This window comes from Musa acuminata, chromosome BXJ1-8 (assembly GCF_036884655.1).
Source record: "Musa acuminata AAA Group cultivar baxijiao chromosome BXJ1-8, Cavendish_Baxijiao_AAA, whole genome shotgun sequence".
NCBI lineage: Eukaryota > Viridiplantae > Streptophyta > Magnoliopsida > Zingiberales > Musaceae > Musa > Musa acuminata.
Window position 1 is genome coordinate 14,725,796 of NC_088334.1, and position 21,510 is coordinate 14,747,305.

Below are 21,510 nucleotides of genomic sequence, written 5' to 3' on the forward strand. Positions count from 1 at the left end.
AATGGAGAGGTGGAATAGTTCCAAGCAAGATACTACTGCTGACTTGACCATGAAGGCAGAATATATTACTACGACAAAAGCAACAAAAGAGGGGGTTTGGATAAAGAAGTTCATCAAAGATTTGAGAGTCGTATTGAGTAGCATAGAACTGATTCCTATATATTATGATAATAATGGGGCGATCTCTCAAGCGAAGGAATCTAGGTCTCATCAAAAGCATTTTGAAGAGGTTCTAGCTTATTAGAGAGATTGTGGCCCATGAAGGTATACCAATGGAAAGAATTTTTTTCAAAGATAACATTATAGATCCACTAACGAAACCATTGTCTTAGATTATATTTAAGCATCATAAAGGTCTGATGGGGATCAGACACATGTGATTGACTTTAGTTCAAGTGAGAGATAGTTAGTTATAGGTGCCCTATAAGCCAATCACGTAAGTGATGGCACCTATGACACGTTACGACGATCTCTTTGCTTATTATTACTGATATTTTATCACATATTATCTAGATGTATATTGTGATATCCTTGGATCTATGCAATGGGAATCAGATTGTGATGAGATCATGATAATGAGACTGATTCACCTTTAAACACAAATCCTAAATCATCCCGGTCATAGGTTACTCGAGAAAGACATCGAGAGAACCAAATAGATCGGTGCAATGTATACTCATCCATATGATGGATCCACTTACGGAATGCTTGATAGTTAATGATACCTAATGTCAGACAATGATTCTGTAGTCCCAATTGTATGTTAGTCCTTAGACTTGAGACACTAAAGATATCTTGTACGAGTACTTCATTCTTTGACGTCATATTTATAAGTTTGAAAGTTTTAGATATGGTATAACCAATTCTAGGGAATGACAGCCAACCTTATGAAGGCAATTGAGTATCAATAGAGGATTATCCACTCTTTGGTATCACGAGAGAAATATCTCATGTGTGCTTGCTCAAACAAAATCTCTAGCCAAAGTCGTTCAGATTGAGAGAGAATGAGTTCTCCAAGAGAATCCGATTAGAGCGAGACTCGGATAGGATTTTGTATGGGCTTAACATTACTGTATCCTATATACGGTCTCTAGGATATTAGATGGATGAAGGACTATAGACACATGGTAACTATGGATAGATAAGTTCAACATATTAGATTCTCCTCTACCATTTGGGGACTATGACGTAGTGATCTAGTATAACCATAGTCAATGAATCGATGAATTATTATAAAGATAATAATTTACTATATCAGAAGAAGTTCTGATCGGATCGACTCATGGCCAGCTCGGTATCGGGCCTAGAGGGTCACATATATATGATGAATATTACGACGAGTAGAAGTATGGATATAAAATATTCATAGAGCCCTTAGTTTAGATCCTATGGATAAGATCTAATTACATAATAGGAAAGAGATCCAATTGAATTGAGATCTAATGAGGATAGGATCCATTAAGGATTAAGCTACTTGCACAACTATAAATAGGAGGAACCGAATGGTCAATAGGCTAGAACTGTTGGTGGTCGCCCCTCCTATTCTCTTTAGCTCTCTTCTCCTCCTCCTTGGCTCTAGTAGCTTTGCGATGCACGTGGAGAAGGAGATCCAACAACGATCTAAGGAGTATCGTCGTTGCATTTGTTGTATGGATCATCACTGGAGTGGAGTACACGAGTTCTCTTTCATTCACTCTATCGAATTTGGAAATTTCGGGGATATACGATCTCCCTAAGTAACACTTCCAATTCTTGCGCTGGGGCAGCTAGCTATTCAGCAGTGATTATAATTGACTTTCTAATGTTGTTCATTCGTTTATGTGGAACAGGGAATGGAACAAGCAGCATTGGAGCTTCGTGAATGAAGTACCTGAACTCCGGAGGGTTGGACGGCCATTCGTTGTCGTCCTGGAGAAGGAAAACATCCTCCCAGTCCACGTTATCCAAGCGCTTACCATCGGCCTCTTCCCCTTCTTTTTCCACCAGTTTGTTCAACAGCTGCACTGGTTTGGATCCCTTGAAGCCCTTCGCTCTGAGCCGATAGCACTCCGAGCATACCTTCTTCACGCGATCCAGAAGCTCCACCGGAATCCCATGGTTCACCAGCTGCAAGCACATTAGATTACTTGGAATAAGTACCAGCATCAAGTTCAGAAGAACCATGGACGGGAGAAAGGAAGAAGATCGGGAACATGAAAGCACATCCTCCATGACAACAGACCTGAAAGAATCCCCATTCTTCACATCCATTGGCAATCTGTGCCAAAGTTTCGGCTCTTTGCTTGCCCTTCAACTTTGAGAAATCAATGACTGGAATGGCCATTTCTAATAAAAGATTTATTTTCTGAGAAGACGGATGCGATGCTTTGGTTGAACTTTGCTTCTTGAGTTCGATGAAAAGAAATGGAGCTACTTGGGGCTTTTTATAGTGCAAAGATTGAGCTTCACTTCAGATCTTACGTACAAATCAAAGGAAGAAACGAGGAAGTATGCCAAGTGTTGTTGGTCAACCTTTCTTTTCCTTGGTTATTAGAAAGAGACAAAGACTTGTTTGTCAACCTTTCTTTTCCTTGGCAAAGACCACAAGTACTTATTAGAAAGAGACAAAGACCACAAGTACTTCCACACGCCAAACCATCCAAATCATCTTTGATTCACTCGTGAAATAAATGGACAGAATGATGATATGGCCAGAACGTTCATCACGTTAATAAGGTGGCTTCGGCACGTACGAGACGATCATGGCAGGCTTCCAGGATGATTAATATCCAGCTCAGCTTGTACTGGTTTTGTCATTGGATTGCATCATTTGCAACGTGGGGCTGCTTGACTTGGTCAGAAGAATGTTCATCACGTTAATAAGGTGGCTTCGGCATGTACGAGACGATCATGGCAGGCTTCCAAGATGATCCATATGCAGCTCAGCTGGTACTGGATTTGTTATTGGATTGCATCGTTTGCAACGTTTACGAAGAATTCCCAATCCGAATGAACTGCTCGATAAAATCGAGTAAAACATGTTACTTTCCAATTAAATCTTATATCAATATATCATATTGAATGGATAGATAGAAGAGATGAAGCACACACATAAGATAATATAATCTTTTTATACTCAAAATAATTTTACTATATAACTCTAAATCGATATCTCTTATGACATAACACACGAAGTCTACGTAGTCTTATCGGATATAATAAATTTAATATATTTAATATGAATCTTTTTTTTTTAATTTTCAAGAATTAATGGTTAATTTGATTCATTCTACTATAGAGTTTTTAGTGTTTTACTTTTTGATATAATAATTTTTTTCTTGGTGCTTCGAAAGGATAGACAAATTTAATTCTAATAGTCTCTCTCCTAAACTTGTTTTATCTGACTTATCAAATTATTAAAATATTTTAAATTTGAAGAGTTTTGAGAGTATATTCAATGCTTATTTAACTTCACTATTCTCTTATAAAGTAAAATATGATATCAATATATTTCGATCTTTATGATATATTAGATTCTTGACTAAAGCAATTATTAACTTATCAACAAAAATCTTCATTAAAATTTTCTTTTGTATATGAAGTATCTGAAATAGTATTATTAAACACAAAAAGTTGTTGCAACATATTATATCTTTCAAGTTGATACAGCAACAATAGATTTTTTTTTAATGATTATATAAATGTAGCTTCACTAAGATAACATATAAAACTCATTATACTTTTTTCTATCGTTATACCTCCTAATCCAATCATTATTATGAAATTCAACAAAATATAACTCCTTATATAAAGCATATAACTTATCGTTCGTTTAATATATTATACTATCCTCTTACTATTCTTCCAGTGAGAAGTTTCTATCAATCTACTTGTCAATTGAACTTCAAATAATATACGTGCATATGAAAAAATTTAAACATCTAAATGAACATTTATAATAAGTTAGACTAATTTGTTTATATTCTCCGTGGTCAATTTGGTACCATCATTATATCAATGGATGATAAACTTTGATAAAAAAATTATTCAAAGGTTCTTTTCTGTATTGTCTTTCTGAAATAAAATTTTCTTTGCTATTGTTTGACTTCGATGCCCAAGAAATAAATCATTAAGTCCAAGTCTATTATCTCGAACTCAGTATTTAAATTTTATAATCATGATAAACCTATTGTGTGGAAAAATTAAATAACTTACATGTTAGGAACGAGTCGGCTCTAAGAGGGGGGAGGGTAAATTAGTGCAGCGGTAAAAATTATGTTTCTAAAAATTCTTCGTACATTGAAAACCGATTTCGGAAATATGCTTAGATTGAAAGCATATGGAAGAATGTAGCAAGTAATGAGAATGTAGTTTGCAGTTTAAAGTAAATTGCTCAAAGTAAAGGCAAACCAGATTTTTATAGTGATTCGGTCGTCGTGACCTACATCCACTCCATCGATTCCTCTTTCGTCGAGGCCACCGGCATCCACTATCAGTCTTCTTTCAATAGGCGAAGACCAACCACCTTTTACAACTCGATTCTCCTTTTACCGAGTTTAGGACTTAGGCAAAATCAGCTAAGTCCGTGATAGATGGTATTAGAGCAGGATAAGCACTCATAGAAACACTTGGCATGCAAACGTGGGGGACCTAGCGGGACTAGGTTGAGGGCAGTCAGCATATGTGCGACCGTCTGGCGAAAACAAGTATGGAGATGTAGGGAAAAGGAGTCGCTCGGAGGAGCAGGCATCTGATATTGACATTCAGAGGAATGGCTAACCCTTCACACAAGAGGCACCACGAGAACAAGCAAGCTTGGAAGAATACGGAGCGTACAAAGGTTAGGATGGCTGAGTTTGAGCTACGACTCAATGTTGACAACTGTACTTGATGGTACTAAAGACAAGCGAGGCGCTTGGTAAAGGATGAGACCATGTAAGGTGGAATGAGTTACTCAACGACTAAAAGAGTTGTGCAAAGCTCACAGAGGTGAGGGGAATTGCTAATGCGAAGAATTCGATACTCATGCATGGGCATGTAAGTAGACGATGGAATGTTCGTGGCCATCCCAAGGTGACCGAAACTCGGCGCCATGGAGCATTGAAACTTTCTCTTCGGCATGTGAAGGATACGTCCATAGGAGGCTGAAGTGTGCAGCGAGTTCAGCATGTTGCTAGGCCTTGAGTGGTGCAATGGTGGCTGTATTGACGTGGAGTTACAATCTAGCAAGTGCGTTTGCAAGAGGCAGAATAATGCGCAGTTTGTTCAGTGAATCAGAGTAGTCCAAGGGGATGGTGATCTCCGAAACGAAGAGAGATGTTGCTCCAATGGGAGAGTTATCTAGGAAGGATAGATCCCGGTTTCTCCAGAGGGAGAATCATGTGCAATAGACTGCATATGTTAAGGAGGAGTACCTCAACAAATAACAACTCCACGAAGATCAATGGACTGAGCAAGCGGCAAGGAGTCGTCACACGATCTCACTTGAGAGAATACATTGCGAGATCAAGTGGGGGAGCGACCCAAAGTAACATAAACGAAGGCACACTTGGAGTCGATATGGAAATCAGACTCAAGGGAGGGCTGACCCATGGAATGGTGGGCACAAGGGCCACCATCAACTCAATGCAAAAACGAGGAGTGGAGCAACTTGGGTGTAACTTGGCGAAGTACCCAAGCCGCATGAAGGGAGCCAGCATAGAAGATGGTTCTATGGAACATGGAGCAGATGCACAATGCTTTCCTTTGACAAAGGTCAAGGACATGAACTCTTGCAGAGGCAAGAGCAAGAACATGTTGTTCCATGGGTCCTTCATTCTAACTGAGTGGACTCATCTTGCGTGGTGCCAAAGACAAAGGGAGCTTCTGGGCACATGCACTTTATCTCAGAGAAGCATTTGATGGAGGAACGAAGGCGACTCAACTTGCGGAGGCAAAGTTGGGTTCAGAAGGTCTTGGCACGAGACAAGAGGATGTAGAGGTGGGTACTCTTGAAGAATATGCCACAGTGTTACTAGTAAAGTTACTAGACATGAAGCGTGCGTAGCAAAGATTATGCTGGTAGGGGCAGAGGCCCAGGATCCAAACAATGGTACACTAATTTTAGCGAAGTCAGTGGACATTGGGAGCTACTAGGCGATAAACTATTCTAGAGTAGTGCTTCATATAGGTGTGACCCAAGAGCGAGTGGATGAAAGTTGATTGCCAAAAGAGCGAACAAAATTGAACGTGGTAGAGACACTATGATGTATTGGCAAAGACCACATATTAAGAGATCACAATTCGAATTTATCCTACAAGGATCAGAATGCAATAGAGATGTCACCAAGAGGCGACATGATGTAGCTGATCATGGTGGAACAGTTTATGGTATTGCGATACACACGACATATTCCCATCAGGGACTAGAACATACGGAGGTATGATTGTAAGCTACAGGAAGCTCCACTTCGGTGAACAACACGATGACAAGAAGGGCTATGGATTCAAGGTGTGAAGGCCACGGTACCGCAGAGGTGAGTCTTCGTGCATTCATCGAATTTTGCATCGGATGAAAACCTTGGTCATCAACATTTAGGGGTTGTGTTCCACCAAGGGAAAAGTTCGAATGCAAGTACTAGTGAGTCCCATGGGAGGGACTTGATTATGCAGAGGTATAATCGAAGCAGTTGGAGAGTTGGACTGCTCCAGAGCCCATATTCACTTAAGGGAGCCTGGCAAGTCAGAGGATAAGGTCGAGTAAGAGAATGTTACTACTAAGGAAGCTAAGGAGAACATAATCGGTACAAATCCTACAACGCGATGGTAAAGGCCATGCATGGGAGTTGCAATCTGTCTTTCCATTGACCAAAGGGAGCTGCTTAGAGAACACAGAGGTGTTAAAGCTATTGGGAAAATCAGGTGGTCGAAAGGGGCGAGGAAGTAATGACGAGTCCAGAGGGACTTAGCTACCCAAAATCAAGTATTAGTTAGAATGGAGGTGGACTCGGAGGAGTGCCATAGAGATATATCTACTGATCATGAAGAAAAGGGATGCAGATGTGAGGCGACGGATAGTAGAGCCATGGGCATGGTAGCATAATGGTACCACAAAGGCGAGACTTCCGTGAAAGTCATTGATCCCTTGCTCTCATGGAGGGAGAGCGCTTGGTCTTGTAAGGGGCCGAGGAGGTGGAGCATACAAAGGCAAACTCCAAAAACCAAGACAAGGCTAAAGGGCAGAGGCTAAGGAACTTCGTAAGACTGGTGTCAACGAGCTTCTCATCAAGATAACCGAAAGTGTAAGACTTCGGGTCATGCAAGAGTGCACGACCAAGGAACGAAGCAGGTAGTACGTGGTGCTATACCTTTGCTACTCGGTGGAGTAGGCGGCCGAGTTGATGGAGAAGACGATACAATCTCAGAGGCGACCAAAACTATTAAAGACTTACTCCAAGTTGGGGTGAAAACTTCCTGCATTCCAGAAGTTCGATGGCATTAAGAAGGTGAATCATATTAGCTAACTCAACGCAAGGAGTGCAAACACTTCAAGTGCTTCAGAAGTGTGAGCAAAGAGCAGGCGAAGGCTAGTAACTAGCTCGATGCATGGAGTACAACATCGAGGAGGCGGGCAAAGTCAAGTAACCATTGCCTTCTCAACTTTTAAGAGAATGAGTGAAATCGAGTACCCCAATTCTCTTATCTATCCAGTAAAGGAGCTCTACACAGGTTCAAAGATCCTTCGAAGATAATAGAAGACAATAGTTGTCAAATCCTCACTAATGGTGATCAATTCTATTGAGAGTAGACTATCTGCTTCATTTCCCAATAGAATGCTAATCAAAAGTGGAAGTGATGCGAATATACTTGGAAGTAACAACTAAATGAAAGAAGAGTCGATGGACATTTTGTGGAGGAATAACCCAAAACTTCAAAAGTTTACGAGGCGATGCTCGTTAAAACTCCAACAAGGATCCACCCAGTTCAAGTAGCATGTGATATTTGAGAGATTGGCACATAGTAAGGATGGTCTTTTTCTTCATCTGGAGGATTCGCAGGAACCAACAGAGATCAACACAACTCAGCCAACCCCACACTAGAGTCAGAGTCATTGGCGAGTTCAAGCAGCATGGCGGATCAAATGTTCGACTACTCCAAAACAGCAACGGAGAGCGGCTAGGAGCCAAGAGGCACATTACAACTGGAGCAGAAGATTGAAGACTCAGCAAAGGCGAGGAGTTACAGTATCGGCAAAGGCTTCGACAAGGACGTCGAAGGAATAAGTGGGGGAGAATGTCACAGACAAACTTCTAAACAGGATGTTTGATGTAATTCTTATGTATATCCGTATCTTTTGGTATGTTCATGCTTTGTACAGCATGTAAAGGTACGGCCGAAGGCTTAATGGTCCCATTTTAGTTGGGTTTGGTGGCTGCTTTAGGCTTGTAAATAAAGGTTGTATCATGTGAACACTTATGAGAGATTTTCGATCTGTAGTGGACCATTTTGACCCTTCGTTGTGTAATTGTTCAGAGCTTGTAAAGTTTGTTTGTAATTTGCATTGTCTATGAAGTGTTTTCGGAAATGTTTGCTTGTGGATCCCGAGTGAGGAGTTTTTTCAAACCCGTCTTCTCTTTTGTGGGTCCTAAGGACCATGGGAGGCTTTAGGGAGGCTGACCTTTACGAATGGACATGCAAGGGTACCGCACGACCTAGGCAAAACTAGTTATGTCCATGACACATGGGTGTAGTGCCCGCAAGCGTGGTACTTACGGGCACCGCGCTTGCGGGCGCTATGTCACCTACAGGTGTCACCCTTGCAAGCAGGCCGCCCGCACACAACTCACCCCTATGGGCAGGTCGCCCGCGGGCCCTGTGCGCGCAGGCTTGCCTGCTGGTGGGGCACCCGTGGGCTGCCAGCCCCCCGATGGTCGGTTGCTGCAGGCACACATCCTACTAGTGTGTTGGCGCTATGCTACCTTCTTGCGGTCACCGCCCTTATGGCTACCGCCGCAGGAGGCTGTACACACGCAGAAGGCAGCAAGCTACCATCTGCGAGTAAGGGCAACAACAGTTATTGCTCTTTCTCATTTTTGCATCAACGATTTTTACATCAAAAGCTTTTCCAAAACATAACACATGTAGTTCAAAACCAATCTTTCGCATGAACAACCTAGCTCTGATACCACTGTAAGAAAATCTAGGGGCGATATCACATGTGCAGCGGAAGAATATTAAAAATAAAATCCTCAATTTCTCAAAGATGTGTTCTAGGAGAGGGTGTTACCTAGGGAGATCGTATATCCCTGAATTCATATAGATTTCTAGGAGAGGGTGAAGGAAGTCAAGCGTCCTCCTTGCTAGTCATAGGTGCCCAGCAAGCTAATCACGTGAGTAATGGCACGTGTGACTTGACACATAATTTTTTTACTTATTATATTTTGGTATTTATCACTTTATATTGACTATTGCATATATACATTTATATATTATGATGTCCTTGGATCTGTACAATAGAAATTGGATCGTGATGAGATCACGATAATGAGACTAATTCGCCTTTAAACATATATCCTAAGTAATCCCGATCATAGGTTACTTGAGAGGGACATCGAGATAATCGGATATACTGGTTTACTATATACCCGTCCATATGATAGATGTAGTTGGTCTCATAGCTGTCTCCTCTCTAGTGGTGATCCACACAGTAAGGCTGTGACGTTGCTCCTCAAAACTTTAAGCTTGCTATCTAAGAAGGAGAGGGGGAGGAGAATAGGAGAGGTAACCCAAAGAAACTCTAGCCTTTGAACCATTGGTTCCCTCCTATTTATAGAAGTCCTCTATAAATTTAACCATAATGGATCCTGTATTATTGGGTATTGAATCTCTATCCAACTACCTAAGCCTCTTAGATTAATGGATCTCTATCCAATAATCTCTCATTGACTCTTATTATATCTCATTCATAGGATCCAATAATTCATGAGCTTATTGGATATCAAATAAGATAGGGGCTCCGACGGATATCTCATATTCGAACCACTACCCATCGCAACGCCTACCATATATGTACCCTTTAGGCCCAATATCGAGCTGGTCATTAGTCATACCTGTCAGAACTCCTTCTGGGATAGTGAATTATTATCTCCATAATAATTCACTTGACTCATCGACTATAGACATACTAGGCTACTACGTTGGAGTCCCTAGACGAAATAGGAGAATCCAAACCATTGGATTTGTCTGTCCTCCATTATTGTATACCTATAGTCCCTTATCCATCTAATATTCCAGTGACTATATACCGGGCATGGTGCTATCAGACACATACGGTTTCAACTCGAGTATCGCTCTAATCGGATTCTCTTGGAGAACTGTTTCTCTCTCAATCCGAATGACCCTAGCTAGGGATTTGCTTGAGCAAGTACACATGGGATATTCCTCTCATGACACCTAGAGTGGATGATCCTCTATCAATACTCAATAGTCCTCGTAAGGTTGGCTACCACTCCCGATGACCGGCTGTGCTAGATCTGGAACCTCCAGACCTATAAGTCCAATATCAAAGATTGAAGTACTCATATAGGACATCTTTGGTATCTCAAGTCTAAGGACCAGATACACCACTAGGACTAAGGAATCGCTATCTAATAATAAGGCATCATCAACCATCTAGCATTTCGTAAGCGGCTCAATTAGTAAACTCATTCTTCAATGAGCACCTATACTATATCTCTAGTGTCCCCACACGAGCAGCTATAAGACTAGTTGCATCCATCATATGGATGGGTATACAGCACACCAATCTGTCCGATTATCTCGATGTCCCTCTCGAGTAACCTATAACCGGGATTATTTAGGATCTGTGTTTAAAGGCGAATCGGTCTCATTATCGTGATCTCATCACGATCCGATTCTCATTGTATAGATCCATAGACATTATAATATATTCAAGCAACAAGCAATATAAAGTGATAAAATGTCAAATAATAATAAGCAAAAAGACTACGTGTCAAGTCACACCGGTCATCACTCAAGTGATTGGCTTGTAGGGCACCTATGACTAGCAAATGCAACATGAGGGATTCGTGTCCAAGTAGTATCCAGATAAGGTATGCATGTTGCTTAAGTCTATTTATAAACTAAAGTAGGCTTCCCGAAGTTGGAACATAATATTTGATGAGGCCATCAGATCTTATGACCTCGTTAAGAATGAAGATGAGCCTTACGTGTATAAAAAGGTAAGTGGGAGCGCTATCACCTTCTTGGTGTTATCTGTGAATGACATCATAATCATTGGGAATACTCTCAACATTAAAGGCTTGGCTATCTAGACACTTCTCCATGGAAGGCTTAAGGTGAAACATTATATATTTTAGGGATTTGGATCTATAAAGATAGATTTAAGAGGATGCTTAACTTATCTCAATCTAGGTACATAGACATTATTGTCAAAAGGTTTGATATGAAATATTTCAAGAGATGTCTTATACTAATGAGACATGAAATTTTATTTTCTCATAGTATATGTTCACCTTGAATGGAGAGATGGAATAGTTCCAAGCAAGATACTACTGCTGACTTGACCATGAAGGCAGAACATATTACTACGACAAAAGCAACAAAAGAGGGGGTTTGGATAAAGAAGTTCATCAAAGATTTGAGAGTCGTATTGAGTAGCATAGAACTTATTCCTATATATTATGATAATAATGGGGCGATCTCTCAAGCGAAGGAATCTAGGTCTCATCAAAAGCATTTTGAAGAGGTTCTAGCTTATTAAAGAGATTGTGGCCCATGAAGGTATACCAATGGAAAGAATTTTTTTCAAAGATAACATTATAGATCCACTAACGAAACCATTGTCTTAGATTATATTTAAGCATCATAAAGGTCTGATGGGGATCAGACACATGTGATTGACTTTAGTTCAAGTGAGAAATAGTTAGTTATAGGTGCCCTACAAGCCAATCACGTAAGTGATGGCACCTATGACACGTTGCGACGATCTCTTTGCTTATTATTACTGATATTTTATCACATATTATCTAGATGTATATTGTGATATCCTTGGATCTATGCAATGGGAATCAGATTGTGATGAGATCATGATAATGAGACTGATTCACCTTTAAACACAAATCCTAAATCATCCCGGTCATAGGTTACTCGAGAAAGACATCGAGAGAACCAAATAGACCGGTGCAATGTATACTCATCCATATGATGGATCTACTTACGGAATGCTTGATAGTTAATGATACCTAATGTCAGACAATGATTCTGTAGTCCCAATTGTATGTTAGTCCTTAGACTTAAGACACTAAAGATATCTTGTACGAGTACTTCATTCTTTGACGTCATATTTATAAGTTTGAAAGTTTTAGATATGGTATAACCAATTCTAGGGAATGACAGCCAACCTTACGAAGGCAATTGAGTATCAATAGAGGATTATCCACTCTTTGGTATCACGAGAGAAATATCTCATGTGTGCTTGCTCAAACAAAATCTCTAGCCAAAGTCGTTCAGATTGAGAGAGAATGAGTTCTCCAAGAGAATCCGATTAGAGCGAGACTCGGATAGGATTTTGTATGGGCTTAACATTACTGTATCCTATATACGGTCTCTAGGATATTAGATGGATGAAGGACTATAGACACATGGTAACTATGGATAGATAAGTTCAGCATATTAGATTCTCCTCTACCATTTGGGGACAATAACGTAGTGATCTAGTATAACCATAGTCAATGAATCGATGAATTATTATAAAGATAATAATTTACTATATCAGAAGAAGTTCTGATTGGATCGACTCATGGCCAGCTCGGTATCGGGCCTAGAGGGTCACATATATATGATGAATATTACAACGAGTAGAAGTATGGATATAAAATATTCATAGAGCCCTTAGTTTAGATCCTATGGATAAGATCTAATTACATAATTGGATAGAGATCCAATTGAATTGAGATCTAATGAGGATAGGATCCATTAAGGATTAAGCTACTTGCACAACTATAAATAGGAGGAACCGAATGGTCAATAGGCTAGAACTGTTGGTGGTCGCCCCTCCTATTCTCTTTAGCTCTCTTCTCCTCCTCCTTGGCTCTAGTAGCTTTGCGATGCACGTGGAGAAGGAGATCCAACAACGATCTAAGGAGCATCGTCGTTGCATTTGTTGTATGGATCACCACTGGAGTGGAGTACACGAGTTCTCTTTCATTCACTCTATCGAATTTGGAAATTTCGGGGATATACGATCTCCCTAAGTAACACTTCTAACATGATATATGCGATTTTTCGGTTTTATGATTTTCTCACATACCAATCGTTGTACAATGACCAAGTACTTAATTTTGGGAAATCTAGTTTTGTTTTTATTTTTCGTTGTGCATGAGATGTCAATCCATGATTTTCTAATAGTATGAAGGTTCTCTCCTAAGCTTGTTAAAAAGAGAAAAGCTGTAAAAAGGATAGTTGTTCTTCATCCATTAGAAAAAACATCGATAGTGAAAGCCAATGGCCTCGAAAGAAGAGGAATCGAGAGTGGCCGTTAGTCGAAAAAATTGAATCACTATAAATCGATTTGTTTTCCATCTCTCACTTTTGATTTGTTATTGATTACTTATTTGCATTACTTATAAGTCTTACTTGCATTTTTGGTTAATCATATTTCTAGTATGGATTTATCAATTGAACTTCAAAATCGATTAAAATTTGCTATAGCACTAATTCAACTCACTGCCATTGAACATGTAATTATATCTTTGTATTAGATTTCAATGTAATAATATCTTTGGATCTCCCAAATTTAAAAATTTTAATTTTTTCCATATATAGATACTAACTTTACAAGAAAAATACTTCTTGGACATTGCGTATGTTTTATGATAGCGTAAGAAGTAAAATTTTGTGGCATTATCCATAGCTAAAGTTGAATATATTGTAATAGGAGTATTTTGTGCATAATTGGTATGGATGAGACACATTGACTTTGAAGTCGGGATGTCGGAACATAAGTTGATATGATAGAAGATCCACTGATGATATGATGAAAGATTTAATAATATGCAGAGAACTCTTATGTCAGTCTTGGTCGAAGTTAATTTTAAAAATGAGTTAATTCCAACGAAAACAATTAAGGGTTAAAAGTGAATAGTAAATGGTCGTATCTACGTCTTTACTAGGTTATCATCGGGCTTGGCAGTAGCATCACCCAAAGATTATACTACCTAGGTCAAGTAATATTACCTAGCTTAGGTGTTAGTATCATATGAGTCACCAAATGATGTGTTTCAATTTCGTCGCAAACATCCAATGATCATATCACAATGTATCTTTATTTTTTAGTATTTTTTCTTAATTTACTCTACATTTTTAAGGTTTTAGGGCCTATAAATACCGTCTTCATGTTTGGCTGGTGAGAGCATCCATCGTGCTTGCAATGTTTTCCAATTCTCTATTAGAGGTTTGATTTTTATCTTCTTTTTGGGCTTTAGTTGGATGACTAAGTTATAGAGATACCTATAAAAGATTGAATATTTCAAGCACAAGCTTTTTTTACCGATGCTTTGATAAAAGAAAGTTGTAGAGGATTGTTGATCTTCAAACTTTGGAGAAAAAAATACCAATGAACGTCAATGGCCTCATAGATAGATAAAATAAGAATGGATCGTAGATCAAAAATATTGAACCACTATAAAATTAGTATGTCTCCCTATCTTATTTTTATGTTTTTTCTCCTGTTCTAACTTATGAATCCCAAAATAATCAAAATGATTGAAAAACTTCTGTCAAGAGACTGAGAATATAGTTGAGAATGAAGTTGACACAATAAACGCGGCAAAATTTCTAAATAAAGATGTGACAAATATCTACATCAAACTATATATTTTTAAGAATGTGTTTTTATTTCTATTTATTTTGAAAATGGCTATACCAAGAAACGTGTGTGATTTTTAATTTTTCTAAACATGATTTGTGAAGTGTCACGCCACTCATCAAAACCCCTCGTAATTGGAGAACTAATTGGCCTTTCTCCATGATAGTTGCCATCTCGTGAGGTTTCAAAAAATAGGTTGGGCTGCTGGTTTTATATAAATTACTTGTCATAGCAAACAATTATTATGGTACAAACAAATCTGATACAAAAGAATATTCTCAGAACATAACTTCGATAATCATTAACTTATCCTTACATAGCTCTCACTGCATCAAACCTGGGCTCTTTGGCCGTGAACTTCTGCTTCACGTACACCTCCATGTAATCCCCGAAAACAAACTTGGGGTACAAAGCTGGAGCGTCGTCGTTGCTGATTCCCGGAGTGATGGTGGCCTTCAAGGAGGGGTTGTAGAACGAAGCAATGGAGCGGCGGTTGCCATCGCTGGTCGTGAGCACGCGGTGCCACACGCTCTTGTAGCGACCGTTGCTGAGTACTTCGATCTGGTCTCCGGTGTTGATGACGATGGCATTGGCCACAGGCTGCACATCGATCCACTTCCCATCTTTTAGGATCTGGAGGCCACCAACTTGGTCGTCCTGGAAGAGGAGGATGACACCGCCAGCATCGGTGTGGGCGCGAAGGCCGTTTACGAGGTCCAGGCGCGGGCATGGCGGATAGTGGCTCACCTTGGTGCCGAAGAAGGGCTGGTGCTCACCGTTTCCTGAAAATACTTTCTTGATGTAGCCATTCTCAAACCCCATATTCTCATCCATTACTTCCATCACTTTCTCAGCCAGCTTCCTCAGCTCTTCCCTGTGCTCCTTCATGATCTCGCTGCATGAAGAGAGCAAACGTCAACAACTTTGGCGACAACCATCATATTATGAGTAGCAAATCAAAGATCAACAATCCAATTCTTGCGCTGGGGCAGCTAGCTATTCAGCAGTGATTATAATTGACTTTCTAATGTTGTTCATTCGTTTATGTGGAACAGGGAATGGAACAAGCAGCATTGGAGCTTCGTGAATGAAGTACCTGAACTCCGGAGGGTTGGACGGCCATTCGTTGTCGTCCTGGAGAAGGAAAACATCCTCCCAGTCCACGTTATCCAAGCGCTTAACATCGGCCTCTTCCCCTTCTTTGTCCACCAGTTTGTTCAACAGCTGCACTGGTTTGGATCCCTTGAAGCCCTTCGCTCTGAGCCGATAGCACTCCGAGCATACCTTCTTCACGCGATCCAGAAGCTCCACCGGAATCCCATGGTTCACCAGCTGCAAGCACATTAGATTACTTGGAATAAGTACCAGCTTCATGTTCAGAAGAACCATGGACGGGAGAAAGGAAGAAGATCGGGAACATGAAAGCACATCCTCCATGACAACAGACCTGAAAGAATCCCCATTCTTCACATCCATTGGCAATCTGTGCCAAAGTTTCGGCTCTTTGCTTGCCCTTCAACTTTGAGAAATCAATGACTGGAATGGCCATTTCTAACAAAAGATTTATTTTCTGAGAAGACGGATGCGATGCTTTGGTTGAACTTTGCTTCTTGAGTTCGATGAAAAGAAATGGAGCTACTTGGGGCTTTTTATAGTGCAAAGATTGAGCTTCACTTCAGATCTTACGTACAAATCAAAGGAAGAAACGAGGAAGTATGCCAAGTGTTGTTGGTCAACCTTTCTTTTCCTTGGTTATTAGAAAGAGACAAAGACTTGTTTGTCAACCTTTCTTTTCCTTGGCAAAGACCACAAGTACTTATTAGAAAGAGACAAAGACCACAAGTACTTCCACACGGCAAACCATCCAAATCATATTTGATTCACTCGTGAAATAAATGGACAGAATGATGATATGGCCAGAACGTTCATCACGTTAATAAGGTGGCTTCGGCACGTACGAGACGATCATGGCAGGCTTCCAGGATGATTAATATCCAGCTCAGCTTGTACTGGTTTTGTCATTGGATTGCATCATTTGCAACGTGGGGCTGCTTGACTTGGTCAGAAGAATGTTCATCACGTTAATAAGGTGGCTTCGGCATGTACGAGGCGATCATGGCAGGCTTCCAGAATGATCCATATCCGGCTCAGCTTGTACTGGTTTTGTTATTGGATTGCATCGTTTGCAACGTTTACGAAGAATTCCCAATCCGAATGAACTGCTCGATAAAATCGAGTAAAACATGTTACTTTCCGATTAAGTCTTATATCAATATATCATATTGAATGGATAGATAGAAGAGATGAATGAAGCACACAGATAAGATAATATAATCTTTTTATACTCAAAATAATTTTACTATATAACTCTAAATCGATACCTCTTATGACATAACACACGAAGTCTATGTAGTCTTATCGGATATAATAAATTTAATATATTTAATATAAATTTTTTTCTTTTATTTTCAAGAACTAATGGTTAATTTGATTCATTCTACTATAGAGTTTTTAATGTGTTTTACTTTTTGATATAATAATGTTTTTCTTGGTGCTTTGAAAGGATAGACAAATTTAATTCTAATAGTCTCTCTCCTAAACTTGTTTTATCTGACTTATCAAATTATTAAAATATTTTAAATTTGAAGAATTTTGAGAGTATATTCAATGCTTATTTAACTTCACTATTCTCTTATAAAGTAAAATATCATATCAACATACTTTGATCTTTATGATATATTAGATTCTTGACTAAAGCAATTATTAATTTATCAACATAAATCTTAATTAAACTTTCACTTTGTATATGAAGTATCTGAAATAGTATTATTATCCAAATTGCATAATAAACACAAAAGGTTATTGCAACATATTATATCTTTCAAGTTGATAGAGCAACAATAGATTTTTTTTAATGATTATATAAATGTAGCTTCACTAAGATAAAATACAAAACTCATTATATTTTTTTCCATCGTCATAACTCCTAGTCCAATCATTATTACGAAATTCAACAAAATATAACTCCTTATATGAAGCATATAACTTATCGTCCATTTAATATATTATAATATCCTCTTAGTATCCTTCCAGTGAGATGCTTTAGGTGTTCTATCAATCAACTTATCAATTCAAGTTCAAATAATATACCACATCAGAGTGCATATCAAAAATTTTAAACATCTAAATGAACTTTTATAATAAGTTAGACTAATTTGTTTATATTCTCCTTCTTTAGTTAACTTGGTACCATCATTGTATCAATAGGATGATAATCTTTGATAAAAAAAATTTATTCAAAGGCTCTTTTCTATAGTGTCTTTGTGAAATAAAATTTTCTTCGCTATTGTTTGACTTCGATACCCAAGAAATAAATTATTAAGTCCAAATCTATTATCTCGAACTCCTTCATTGAGTGTTTAAATTTTATAATCATAATAGACCTATTGTATGTAAAAATTAAATAACCTAGAGCAAACAAGTATGTATATCCATCAAGATTAGTTTTTATATAAAGAGCATATTCATATGAAAATCTAAAAAATTATTTAAAATAAAATTATCATCGGTCTGAGAATTCCATGCTCATGGAGCTTGTTTAAACTCATAAAGAGCCCATTTCAACTTGTATATTTTGTCTTCATATCAATGAATAATAAAACTAAGGGGGTTGATAGATAAATACTTCTTCCTTGAGAATTCTTTTAAGAAATGTTAACTTAACGTCCATCTATAGAATTTTCCATTTAAGTTGAGATACTAAGGAGATGACTAATCTTGTTGTTCATAATCGAACTACTAGTATGAATACTTCTTAATAGCCGATCTTGTATTGTAACATATATCCTTTGCAACCAATAGAACCTTATATCTCTCCACATCTCCTTGTGTTTTTTTTTTTTTTTTTGAAGAACTACTTAACATCGATCACCCGGTGGTCTTCTAGTAGTGTACTTGGGCTCCCATGTGTTTTACTTCTATATAAACTTCTTCAAATATTAATAGATTATAACTTATAAAAAAATAAAATAAAGAAAGCTTATCATAATTTGTATCAATCCTTCAAGTAACATCATATAACTCTTAAATCATTCTTATTCTTTTTAAAATTGAACTTCTTGAATTATGTGACTTAGCTAATGTAGGTGAATTCAGAAAAAAAAAAAATTATTTGGTACTTTAATCATATTATCCTCTTTTGAAGTTGTTCATCACTTTTCTAATTCTAAATCTATTATTCATCTCTTACTATTATAACTTTATTTGTGCTTGTAGCTATAAGAAATCACAATATAACTTAACAAGATGTATTTTTGACTTTATCCTTAAGCCTTGTTCTCTTTTCTTCCGTTAACTTAGCAAATGCAATGCTTTCAAAAAATTTTAAATGATCAACTTTTGACTTTTATAAGTTCCATACTTGGTGTAATATTACTAATTTGCTTTATCAAAAATAAACTATATAAGCAACAATATCTCTCTAAAATTATTTATTTATTTTTTCCTTTAACATGCATTGAACTATTTTAAGGATAGTCTATTGTATGACATAGTGATTGATATAAATTTTTATTGTCTCTACAAAAAATTTTAAATTTATTTGATGTATATTCACCACCAACGATTCTTAGCCACTTTATCTTACGTTCACTTTGTTTTTTAGCCAAGTTCTTGAATTTCTTGAATTTACTTAGGACTTCTTTTTTTTATTTTGACATATAAATATAAATTTTGGCTTTATAATAAAGGTAAAAAAAATACCTGCTTCTTCTAAGTGATATTGCACTAATTGAACCACAAACATCTTAATACACTAATCATGTTGATGTCCTACTCGTTTTGTTCTTCTCAATTTAAAAAAACTTTCTTTCTTGCTTTCTCATATATACTACACATCATATCACTTTGTTGTTGGGTGATCAATTCTTAGTAATTCTATCATCATATTATACTTTCTCAAAGTTTTAATATTTTAAAATTTAAGTGACCATATCTAAGATGCTATAGTGTAAAATTATCTTCAGTAATAGTTTTAGAATAATTTAATTAGTCAATGATGTATATTAGGAAATATTATATTCTTATCTATTTTTATATGTAAAATTAGTGCTTTATTCTTGTTATAAAGAGTCATATCCTTTATTTTAATATCGAAAAAATTTTCAAGCAATTGACCTAAGCTTAGAATATTATTTTTTATATTAGGAACAAAATAAATATCTAAAATATATAATTCTTTAACATTGTTATGTCCAAGAAGAATTTTACCTTTGTCTCTTACTGATCTTTGAGATGAATCATTAAATGTAATATTATCAGAATAACTTGTATCTATTTAAAAAAAAAAATTAATGTCACATGAATTAAAGCTCTTATATCATGATATCATGTCATAGATTGATTTTCTTTTAGATTATCATGTCATTAGCAAAACAAGGTTTTCATTCTTCTCTTTTTTCTCAACAAAATTTAGTTTGTCACATTGATTATTAGGATTGTAATAAAATTTGAAAGAATAGTTGTTATACCTATTACTAGCATAACATTATATTTTAGACATTTTCGAATTTCTGCCATGTCTATAGGCTTAGTATTTTCCTTAGTCATATAGGCTTAGAATTTTCTCGTTGCTTTCATTGTTTTGAGTTTTATGATTAGTATGATTTCTTTCACTACTTTCTCTTTGTCCACGATCTCTTTCTTTTTGAAATTTTGATTCACCTTTGTTCTCGAGAGTAAGTTTAGTTTATAATGTTTGTTCTCCATAATTTTCTTCCCTTATTTTTACAAGTTTTTATTCATAAACTCGAAGAGATATTATTAGTTGTATTAGACATTTGTTCTAAGTCTTTCAAATCTTCATTTAGTATAATAATAAAATTAGACTTTGGATCTAGGAATCTTAGATGATCTAGAGATCTTGAAATTTTCTCTATTACTCTTTGAACATTTATTTGTTCACCATTTCTAATCATTTGGTGGATAATAAAAATAATCTTTGAGAAATAGTCAGAAATAGATCCATGAGTGTTATAATTTTTAAACTCGGCTCATAAATCTTGTAAGTGAACTTCAAGAATACTTTTTGAAGTATTCTTCGAGTTCCTTTTGATGTTTTTATTGGAGTGATGACATCACGACCCGAGTCTGATAAGCTAATTGGCCAATAACTCCATTTTGATCCTTCAACCACGGACAAAAATACTTAAGCAGGAGTTAACATAGTACACTCATGAGGCCCTTATAAGCTAATCATACACATTATCCACTTCCAATATGGGACTATTAGGATATTACAGATGATATTTGAATATTTTATCATTAATTACTTAGTAAATTATAAATAAAGTATTTTTCTTCTTTCTTTAATCTTTTAAGTTGTTTTCTTGCTTTTTCTATTCATTGCTCTTTTAACTAGAAATGCCATGGATTCATATTCTTTTATGCTAGCTCCATCAAATGCCACACATCCAGTAGCATAGAAAGCTCCTTGTTTATTTGCTGATTATATAACTCGTACCTGTAAGAAAAGACTTAGTATAAAATGAACCATCACATTCAATATTAAAATCAATCATACTAAGGTTCACAGGGTTGAGACTTTGATTTTACAAAAAAATTTCCCTCAGGTCTACATTGGATTGGAAAGAAGTTATAAGTGGTAA

The 21,510-nt window shown here is 37.1% G+C and overlaps 2 protein-coding genes across 3 annotated transcripts; both read right to left on the reverse strand.

The window, feature by feature from the left end:
- Positions 1–1,770: 1,770 nt before the first annotated feature.
- Positions 1,771–2,323, reverse strand: LOC135680301 (1-aminocyclopropane-1-carboxylate oxidase-like). Its single transcript, XM_065194184.1, has 2 exons — positions 2,222–2,323; positions 1,771–2,106 (listed from the first exon to the last, which is right to left on the reverse strand). The coding sequence occupies exons 1-2, from the start codon at positions 2,321–2,323 to the stop codon at positions 1,771–1,773; spliced, it is 438 nt and encodes a 145-aa protein (XP_065050256.1).
- A 12,782-nt stretch (positions 2,324–15,105) lies between these two features.
- LOC135587634 (1-aminocyclopropane-1-carboxylate oxidase-like) lies at positions 15,106–16,473 on the reverse strand. Of its 2 annotated transcripts, XM_065079255.1 has the most exons (3): positions 16,293–16,473; positions 15,942–16,177; positions 15,106–15,740 (listed from the first exon to the last, which is right to left on the reverse strand). In XM_065079255.1, exons 1-3 carry the CDS (start codon positions 16,392–16,394, stop codon positions 15,158–15,160), a joined length of 921 nt encoding a protein of 306 aa, XP_064935327.1. In that variant the 5' UTR covers positions 16,395–16,473; the 3' UTR covers positions 15,106–15,157. The 2 variants fall into 2 exon arrangements, with proteins under 2 accessions (XP_064935327.1, XP_064935326.1); XM_065079254.1 differs by having other exon boundaries at positions 15,942–16,473.
- Positions 16,474–21,510: the final 5,037 nt, after the last annotated feature.

Bases quoted from the DNA above. Each gene is read 5' to 3' on its own strand.
- LOC135680301 (XM_065194184.1), bottom strand. From the start codon at position 2,323: ATGGCCATTCCAGTCATTGATTTCTCAAAGTTGAAGGGCAAGCAAAGA. The intron at 2,107-2,221 runs GTCTGTTGTCAT...ATGTGCTTGCAG, and splicing joins AAGAATGGGGATTCTTTCAG to CTGGTGAACCATGGGATTCC.
- LOC135587634 (XM_065079254.1), bottom strand. From the start codon at position 16,321: ATGGATGTGAAGAATGGGGATTCTTTCAGGTCTGTTGTCATGGAGGAT. The intron at 15,741-15,941 runs GTACTTCATTCA...CTCTTCATGCAG, and splicing joins TCCAACCCTCCGGAGTTCAG to CGAGATCATGAAGGAGCACA.